At 35.7% G+C, this 10,626-nt stretch overlaps 1 protein-coding gene across 1 annotated transcript; it reads right to left on the bottom strand.

Moving 5' to 3' along the window:
* Positions 1-8,668: 8,668 nt before the first annotated feature.
* Positions 8,669-9,940, bottom strand: LOC129969049 (uncharacterized). The gene has a single exon (XM_056083457.1). The coding sequence runs from the start codon at positions 9,938-9,940 to the stop codon at positions 8,669-8,671; it is 1,272 nt and encodes a 423-aa protein (XP_055939432.1).
* Positions 9,941-10,626: the final 686 nt, after the last annotated feature.

The raw sequence follows: 10,626 nt of genomic DNA, 5'->3' as shown, positions 1-10,626 counted from the left end.
ATATTATAAAAGTGTCTGTTAAATGTATTATAAGTAGATGCTTATACAGTTCCGTCCATTCATCCATAAAAATAAGTTACTACCGGGGGTCACATTCCATTCGCAATGCATTCTTCCGTCATTTAAGTCACAAGAAATTTCAAACACGATTCATTTAAGATACGCATCCTTGTTATAGCGTGACTATATGCAATTTCTGATTGCATCAGGCAGTTATTTTTATGAAACAATTGTTCTGCAAAAAATCTTAAAAAAAGGACGCAATACATTTAGTTCATGTAATTTATAAGAACCAGTAGGAATGATCTCCCCGAAATCTTCTTGGATACTCCTCGATAAATGTCTCATTCCCTTTCATCCAAATTAAAATAAATGCAGACCTCAGGTAATTAGTAAGGTAATATTGTGGATAATTTTCATGATATTGACAAATAATAGTTACAATACATATATATATATATATTAGGTGCATGCAGGTATTTTGATAATTCTTTTACTTTAAAAAGGTATTTATTGGAAAAAATTGGTACAATATATATCAATCAAAATATTTTCCACCATTTTCTACACATTTTTCCCATTTCCATCCAGTAAGACTTGCAATGGATTGTCTTCGAAATTTTTTGGTCCTCCAGGTCTTTTTTTCTCATTAACATCGAAATCACCACTTTTAAATCGTTGAAACCAAAACCGACAATTGGAATATGACGGAGCAGCATCACCATATGTTTCTAAAAGTTCTGATGAGCTTCGGCAGCAGATTTCTTCAAATCCAACATAAAAAGTCAATGAATGTCAAAAAGGCAATTTGGAGCATTCCACGATCGGAGTATTTATACACTGAATAACTCAATAATACTAAAAGGAAAACTTTTAAACTGATAACAATAAGTAATAGTAAATTGGTAAAACCCCAAACCATTGTCGTTTATGTAGATAATTCGCATGTTTACCAATGGATGTCGCTTATTATAATACATGCAAACACCTAATATATTGACTTGAATTTGGCATTTTTACTATTCTATCTAGCGATTCTGTATTTTGGAAGCCTTTTGACCAATCCATTGCCTCCAAAATTAGACACAAAATGAAAGTTGTAATCACAAGATAACATACAGTATTTCCTTGATTTAAGTCGCAACGTTTATGAGTGATCATATTCGCATGCATGAATAAGCACGGAGCAACAGATGCTTCACTCCTCATCGGATTGAGTTCAAAGTTCCATTGAAATGTACGCATTGAATGGTAAATTTGTCTACAAAATTTTACTCGACGTTTTCTTTTCGTTTTTAGATATCCTACATTCAGACAGCTGTCCAGACAAACTTGTTTTAAATGAGTTTTCCTTCATAATTTGATAGAAATACACTAAAATTAACTTATCCAAATTTCATCTCAGGTCCACATACCAAATTTTATCTGTTTCTTTGTGGGTTTGAGTAAGCACATTTACTGATAAGCAGACATAATGCCAAAAATGTGTTCTTCAATCTCAAAAGAGGTCTGAAACGCGAAAAATTCTACATAATCTGGAGTTGGAATTTTTTTGCAGATTATAATACTCTATCACTTCTTCGTGTTCAAGAAAGCAAAAATGATGCTTTTTAATGATGTCTTTGAAAAAGAAACAGCAATTTTAGTAATTAATGTTGATTTTTAAGCGGGATTATTATATTTTAAAAAATATATTTCCATTGAATTAAAAATAATTAAAATGATCAACTTCTTCATCCTGTACGAATTAATATAATACAGATTATCCAGATTTCGATAGAGAGCTATGAGAAAAGGAATTTTAAATAAATTATTCTTTTTCTGGCACTCGGCCATGTACTATCGAGACACCGAAGCCGCTTAGTTTTTCTCTACTGCATTATTTATTTGCGCATCATGATAATGAAAGATTTAGAAAAGCTCAGTTAAATGAATAAATTATTTCTATTAATTGCTAAAAACACACATTTATTAATATAATAAAATCCAATTTTTTGAAAACTATTTTCAGTTTTCTTAGTCTTTATTGTATAATTTATAATCACAAATATTGTGAAATCTTGAAATGAATTCTCTCGTATTAAATGACAAGAGAAGTTGTTTTTGCGGAAGAAAAATTTAATTAACTGATAAAGAAAGTTAAGATTACCCAGGGTGTTAAATCATCGAGATCATAAAGAGTAGCACAATTTAATCCTCCTAGCTAATTAAGAAAGAAATGAAAAATCTATTATAAGATTTTCCCATAATAAACATGAAACTAGTCTGCATAAAATAAATGATTATAAGTAGCTATGATGTACTAATAATGTCTCGTATATTAGATGAAGAGAATATGTAGTTCTATATTAAGAAATCATGTAATGAATAACATTCAGGTTTAGATGAGCTTCAGTTCTGAAGGAAACTTAATGCATTTCCGATATCATTTTCTGCATAGTGACAATGAAAATCGCATCATTTCATTAAGGTTTTTTTTCTTTAAGATTCATATTTAATTCAATAATAGTATGTAGGTACATATTTTTGTCACTTTTTTTTTTTTGGAAAAAAAGGTTTTAATTTCAAACTTTTGAATATTGAAATGTGAGATTTTTTATTTAAATTGAAAATCTCTCCATGTTAACATATGAGATAATTCCAAATTTGCATTGCAACTCAATGCAAATTTTAAATCCCAGCTTAAGAATTAATAATTTATAAGATTTAGTTTATTTTTAGGAAAATTGAGTGATTTCCAGAAGAATTCCTAAAAAAGAAATAGTGAAACGTTGTACATTTTTTTTATGTATTTTTCTAGAAGTATATTAATGTTTGCTTTTTCTCATTGTCTTATGGGATGCCGTTCCCATGGAAATAATTCTTGAATTACGTAGTAAAATTCCATTTCCTCTTACAATACATATTTTTTCTTCTAGTGAAACGCTGAAGAATATTTCAATGAAGATTTAAAACACTAAAAATAAAGAGAAATAAATTTGTACTCCTCTTCGTCTAAAAATCAGAAGGGATTTTTTTTTCCGGAGAAAGCAATAATTTTACGTTTTTTTATTCTTTGATGTGCAAGGCAGTTGCATTTAATCAGCCTATTTCATAAGCTTTTAACTAATTAACATTTTGTTTTCCTTTAACATTTTGTGGTTTTGGTTAATCCACATTATGTGGTTTAACGTTATTTTTTTTTTTTTTTTTTTTTGTAATTTTTCGATTAACATTTTGTTTTACAATTTTAATCAATTTATTGGTTCAATTTTGATACATTAAAGCTTTAACGTTTCGTGAACTCATATTCTTCGAATTTCCATAACATATACATATATATATTTTTTATCTTTTTAGAATTTAATCGTCAATTATTTAATTTTAATCAAATTTTGGTTCCCATATAAATAGCTTTATTTAATATTTAATTTTAAAAAAGTGTTTAATAATCAAAATATTTAAAAACATTGTTAACAATATGAATTTACAAAATAAGAAAATATTAAAATTTAAAACTGTTTTCAAAGCATACTTTGCATGAAAATCCATCTTCTAGTTGATTAGATTATTCCTAATACTGCATCGTTTTCAAAGAGTTCACTTTCACCTAAAAACAATTTATAAAAAGAAAATGATATTATGTACATTTCTATATTCTAATGGAAGTCTATCAACAAAAACTTATTTATTTTTTATTTGAAAAGGAATTATTGTTTTGCGTTTAATCATGGGTGCGTGACTATATTTTAATTTTAAAAATTCGTTCACATCTTATTGAATCTAAATCAATCAGGATTATACAGCATTGAAATTTTTCAATTATGAAAAATCACTACTCCATGATTAGTGTGATGAGAAAAATCATTATGCCTACTTCCTGATTATTTCAATCATAGATACTTTTGTGTAATCGAGAAGATAAAATATTTTTCCTATCATTTGTTAAACATTTCAGCTTTTCTCTAAATTTAAAATTAAAGATAATATTTTACTAATCCTTCAGAATGAATGTTTAGTAACATTTTTGAGATAACATTTTATCAGGTCTGTGCATGCTGATGGGAAAACTTGTTTCCCATTGTTTTGAAAATGAAAGAAATTTATCTTGAATGTTTTAATTGCTCAGAAAATTCACCTGAAAAGAAAAATTTGAAAAAAATCTCGCATTTGAAAAAAAAAAAAAATAAATAAATAAAGATTTACTATAAATGTAGTAACTTAATTGAAAGAAAAAGCAAAAGATTATAAATAAATTGTCTTTTATAATTCAAATAAAAGTTAACTTGTTGTCTTTTTAATGTGCACCTAATTCAAACCCAAGTTTATAATATAAATTTAATAAAAAAAAATCCCCAAAGGAAGTAAACAGAAGAAAAACCTAACGTGTATCGACTAGACAACTATCAAGTTATTTTCCAACTTATAAAGATGAATTAGATATGTTGTTAGTGCAAACCATTCATTCCACTATCAGGTCCGCTGTGGCCTGGTGATGTGGTCTTGGCTTAGGCACAAAAGGATTTCCTGTTTGAGACCCGATTCCACGGAAGAATCGTCGTATAAGCGGGTCTGGTGAACATTAAATCCATCAGAGCCAAACATCCTCCTTCTGATGTGACGTGGAAGTTTGGAGAGGGGGCGCCAGCTCAGGTGCCATCCTCGGTTGCTGACTGCGGTTCAAGTTTGCGAGATCTGTTCGAAAATAGCCCTAGTGTTGCTTTAAAACGAGACGTTAATATAACTAAACTAAACCAAGCTAAATTTCATTCAATTGTCTCAAAAGTGTTTGACTTGTATTAAAACAATTGCATGATTGGTTGGTTGGTTGTTTGTTTTATTGGCACAAGAGCCAGTGTAGGCTATACTGCGCCAGACGTATGGTTAATAAATTTTTTCCTAATACAATCTAAAAAAATGACTTTAATAGGAATAAAAGATGCATTAAAAGCCGACGTTAGAATTAAAACGAAAAGGTGGAAAGTTGAACAAATTTAAAATTATGAAGTTTAAATGGAATTGTAAAAACCAATTGCCCTAATAAATTTAAAAAGGTTTTTGTGAGGATTCTCTCCCAACAGTGATGGCATGTCTAGTGATGAGGAGTTAAAATACCGTAAACGATGAAAATTAAAATCAGGGCATTCAATAAAAATATGACGAATCGTTAAAAGCACTTGGCATCTCGAACAAAGAGGAGCCTGATCACCAAATAGAAGATATTTGTGAGTAATACGAGTATGACCAATGCGGAGTCTAGTCAATTTGACATCGAGCTCACGCACTGGATGAGAGGGCCAGGATGTAATTGTTGGTTTTATGCTATGCAATTTATTATTTATCTGCTGATTCCATGATTGTTGCCATAACGAATAAATATGTTTTAAATAAAGGTTCTTTGCGTCGGAGAAGGGTATTTCATGCTGCATAAATAAAGTTGCTGTTTTAGCAGCGTTATCCGCCAGTTCATTTCCGATTATTCCGACATGACTTGGGACCCAGCAGAATAATAATTCATAGTCTCTATTCTTTAGAGTCCTCAAAAGATCCAAGATTTCCAAGGCAATCGGATGAGGCCGACTATGAAAATGGGAAAGAGTTTCTAGGGAACTCATGCTGTCAGTATAAACACAAAATTTGCGTTCAGAGCTTTGAGAAATTTTCTGTAAGGCATAGAAAATTGCTAATAATTCGGTAGACAAAACAGAAAGGCATGTATGTAGACTGTAGCCGAATGTTTGTGTTCCAAAAACAATACCACACCCAACATGATCATCTGACCTAGAACCATCTGTAAAAATAGGTATATAGGATGAAAACTGACAGCGATGAGAACCGAAAAGTGTTTTAAAAACCACAGGGGCCGTTGTAGACTTTTCGAACCCACAGAATGGGTTTAAGAAGAAAAATTCAGGAATATCCCAAGGTGGAAATGAAAATAAATTAAATGACTGAATATCTATATCACTTAGTTCAGAATCAGCGAGAAGCAATTTTACTCGTTCACAAAAAGGAAGAATGTTAGATGGACGGGCTGCGTAAAATCTCCGAAGCCGAGCGGGGAACATCATAGAAACCAAGGGATGTTTTCGAACGGATAATGACCGGAGGTAATACTGGACATATATTTTTTGGCGCCTCAAATTTAGCGGCAGTTGGTGACATACATTGTAAAGACTTTCGACTGGTGAGGTTCGGAAAGCTCCTGAGCAGATTCTCAGGGCAGTGTGGTGTATAGTATCTAGTCTACGCAAAACGGAGGACCGTGCAGAACCATATACCATACATCCATAATCAATACGGGATAAAATAACTGCTTCATAAATTCGAAGCAACGATGTACGGTCTGCTCCCCAAGAGGTTTTAGAAAGTACTTTTAGAATGTTCATTGACCTGTCACACTTCTTCCGCAGATATAAAACATGCTGAAGGAAAGTGAGCTTACGATCAAACACTACTCCTAAAAACATTATTTCACCAACTACAGGGATTGAGGTATCCTTAATATTAATTAAAGGGTCCAAATGAATTTCACGCTTCCGACAAAAGTGAACGCATTTACTTTTTTCAGCGGAAATCTTATGTCCATTTTCCTCACACCAATCTATTATCTTATTAACTGCAACTTGTAGCTGACGCTCTATTAGATGCATATTGCAACCTTGACAGGAGATCTGAAGATCATCCACATACAGGGTGCCCTCGACAGATGGTGGTAAAATGTTAAGAATTTGACTAAAATGAATTATAAAGAGCGTTACGCTAAGGACGCTTCCTTGTGGAACCCCCTCAGCTTGAATAAAAGAATCTGAATAACAATTGCCAATTCGAACATTAAATTTTCGCAAAGATAAAAAGTTTTTTAAGAAAATAGGTAAATTTCCCTTAAAACCAAAATTGAAAAGAGTTTTAAGAATGCCAAAGCGCCAGGTACGGTCGTAAGCCTTTTCAACATCAAAGAAAATAGAGACCAGATGATTTCGGCGTACAAATGCGTTGCGTATTTGGGTCTCGAGTAAGACGATATTATCATCTGTTGAACGTCCTTTTCGAAAACCACTCTGCAACTGTGGAATGCATTCTTTCCTCTCCAGTTCAAATACAAGACGGGCATTTACCATTCGCTCAAGCGTCTTGCACAGACAACTTGTGAGCGCAATTGGTCTATAATGCAGAGGGTTAGACGAATCTTTCCCGGGTTTGAGGATTGGTATCACAATAGCTTCGTGCCATTGCGATGGGAACCTCTGTTCAATCCATATACGATTGAATAGACGCAGCAGATTAGAGAGAGAGGACGTAGATAAATGGCGAAGCATATTGTATGTAATTCCATCCGGTCCGGCGCTAGTATCATGTACTTTAGATAAGGCCAATAGCAGTTCATGCATGCTGAAATCGGAATTGTAAGAAAGAGATCTTCGGGTGGAAAAACGTAAATTTTTCCGTTCCGCTCGATTCTTAGTCGCCACGAATGCGGGCTGGTATGAATCAGCAGCGGAAACTTGTGCGAATGCTTCCGCGAGAGTATTAGCAACGTCTAATGGAGAGGAAACCGTACCACTTCCCATCTTCAATACAGGGAAAGAAAAATTGTTATAGATTCCGTTTGCAGCCTTCACCTTCTTCCAAAGCAATTTGCTAGAAATAGAGGATGTAATTGACGAGATGAAGCGAATCCATGATTCTCTTTGACACTGTCGGCGAATCCGCCGTGCATTGGCTCTGGCACATTTAAAAGCAATAAGATTCTCTGTTGAAGGGTACCTTCGAAAAATGTTCCATCTTTTCTTTTGTTCTTTGTGGCTGTCACGGCAAGCCTCATTCCACCACGGGCGACGAAATTTTCGTAAACGTGGGGAACATTTGGGGATGGTGTTATTAGCGGCAAATATAATGCAATCAATAACATTTTGCGTTGCCTCCGTAATATCGGAAGTATTAACCATAGTCTCGGTAATTTCTGCCAGCTGTGTGAAAGTAGCCCAATCTGCCCGCTGGAATAGGAAACGTGGTGGATGTAAGGTCACACCACTTCTATCAGCATGTGAGATTATTAAAGGGTAGTGATCACTGTTGTAGAGATCTTCACTAACAGCAAAGTTCAAGAATGGCAATAAGTCAGGAGAGCATATGGCCAAGTCAATACTGTGGAAGCTGCGTGTGGGCGCATGAAAGTATGTCTTCTCGTCATTATTGAGCAGACAGAGACAGTTATTAGTAATAAACTGTTCGATCTGTCGCCCACGAGAATTTGTACTATTCGAACCCCACATAGAACTATGAGCATTGAAATCCCCTATTATCAGTAAAGGCGATGGAAGCTGGTCGATCAAATTGTTAAGGGCCTGTTGGCTAATGACATCATGAGGTGGCAAATAGACACAGCAGACTGTAACCAGTGTTCGGATGTGGACTTGAACTGCTACTGCCTGTAGAGAAGTATGTAAAGTAAGAGGTGTGCTCGGGTATAGATTTGAGGTAAAAATACAGACACCACCAGAACTATGCCCTGTAGTGCCTGCATCTTTCCGAACACAATTGTAGCCACGTAATTTTAATGGAATATTAGGTGTAATGAAAGTTTCCTGAAGACCAAAACAAACCGGATGAAAGGTATTAATAATGGTCTTGATGTCATGAAGTTTGGAACGAATGCCGCGACAATTCCAAGAAAGGAAGGTACCCATTAAGAGATATGCGTCGCTGAAGAGTTATTAGGCGCAACGACAGGAGTTGCAGAAACTTCGCAACTCATTTCAAATTCAGATTCATCCCCCGAAGGATGAAGTTTGAGGTCGGGACAATTCGGTATGCCACCAAAAATAGACGTCAAGTCTTTATGGGCTATACCTTGACTTGCAAGTCCCAAAGCTACTGAATTTTTAGTAGCCGATTTTTTTAATTTTGCAGAGAGATTTGTTTTCGAAACTCCACGTTTTGCAAGCTTAAGTTTCAGCGATTTATCTGATTTTGATTGTTTTCGTTTACTTGTTTCTGACTTCTTAGTGTCATGATCATTAACAAAAGATTTATCAGTATCGGAATCGGATGAAGGTTTAGAGGATGGTAAGGTATTCTTATTTTTAGTGCAATTTTGACATGCACAGTTTTCACAAAAATTCTTCCGGACAACAGAGGCGTAGCTAATGCCAGGTGTGGGTGTTTGAGAAAGAACTTTCTTTCGGGCTTCTGGGTATGACAATTCTTCTTTAATTTTTACTGCTGTTATTTCCTTTTCAAGTTGCCATCGAGGGCACAAGCGGGAGAAGGACGTATGATCACCTTTGCAATTCACGCACTTTTCCTGTGCGGAACACTCCTGGCTCTCATGTCCTCTCTCAGAACATCGGGCACAAGTTACAGTGCCTCGGCAATTTGCTTTCGAGTGCCCAAAGCGTTGACACTTAAAGCATCTCAAGGGGTTCGGTATATAGGGTCTAACTGGACGCTTAATGTACCCTACATATATAGACTCAGGTAATTTAGGTGACATAAACGTAAGAATGTGATGCTTGGTTTCTATTGTTTCTCCGTCTCGCCTAATCGTAATTCGGCGGACATGGATAACACCTTGGGATTTTAATTCCTTAGTAATTAAATCTACTGGGAGATTTAATATCTCACCACAAGTTATGACACCTTTTGAAGTGTTTAATGACTGATGAGGGGTAACACGAACCGGCATAGTTGCTAAAGCTTTTATTTTTTGCAATTGCTGAGCTTGCTTGCGAGAATTTATCTCTATCAGCAAGTCGCCTGAACGCATCTTGCGGATGGAAGTAGGTTCACCAATTGTGGCATTGATGGCCTTTTGTACCAGAAACGGAGATACTGTTTGAAATGTCTCGTCTTTTTCAGAAACGCGCTTCACGATATAAAAACGATCAAAATGGTTGTCAATATTAAAAGGTTGAGGAATACGTTGCCCACTAAAGGGACCCTTCTTGGGAGGAGCCATACGACATTGCTAAAGATTCGGGCCCGACGGCACCGCCCACCACGGAGCCCAACAAGGGAAGGCAGCCACCGGCTCTGGATATTTCCAACCTCGGTACTTACCCTAGTGCTAATCGGTACCTATACGCTGGGAGCTACCCCCGGGGACAGTGACCACCCTTAACGCCAAGCCCAAGGAGTAGCCCCTTTGCTTGATCCCTAGCAGACTAGCCACTGAGGTGACTAGGTACCAGCCGATTGATACACCGGGGACCACAGTGCACCACCCGTCTTTCAAATGGGTCGCCACGCACGGCAAACACGTGGGGTTTTGGCTGTCCATGAGAAGCAAGAAGCAAACAGAGCGGCGACAGCTTCTCATGGAGAGCTCCCTCGCTTGCCGTCGAAGGAAGGAAAGACACAGCAGAAAGCAGAAGACGTAGAGGAGAGCGAACTGAAAGGGAGTAAAGATCCCTGGGTACCTCGGGATTGGGACACCCGTACTCACCTATAGTAGGTGAGCCCCTGAGGGGAAAACAATTGCATGAACCGCATATGTCCAGGTGGCCGGCCTTCTGGAAATACAAATTCAAAACAAGAACACTCGTGAAAGATTCATATGAATATTAAGTGATAGACTGGATTGGCGGCTTAGTTTGATAATCCGAAAGAAACATTCCCCACCAGCTTCAAATATTCTTCATTAAT

The sequence above is a fragment of the Argiope bruennichi genome, chromosome 5, assembly GCF_947563725.1.
Source record: "Argiope bruennichi chromosome 5, qqArgBrue1.1, whole genome shotgun sequence".
Taxonomy (NCBI): Eukaryota; Metazoa; Arthropoda; class Arachnida; order Araneae; family Araneidae; genus Argiope; species Argiope bruennichi.
Note: the sequence above shows the minus strand (reverse complement) of the source record. Positions and strands in the feature narration are given on the sequence as shown.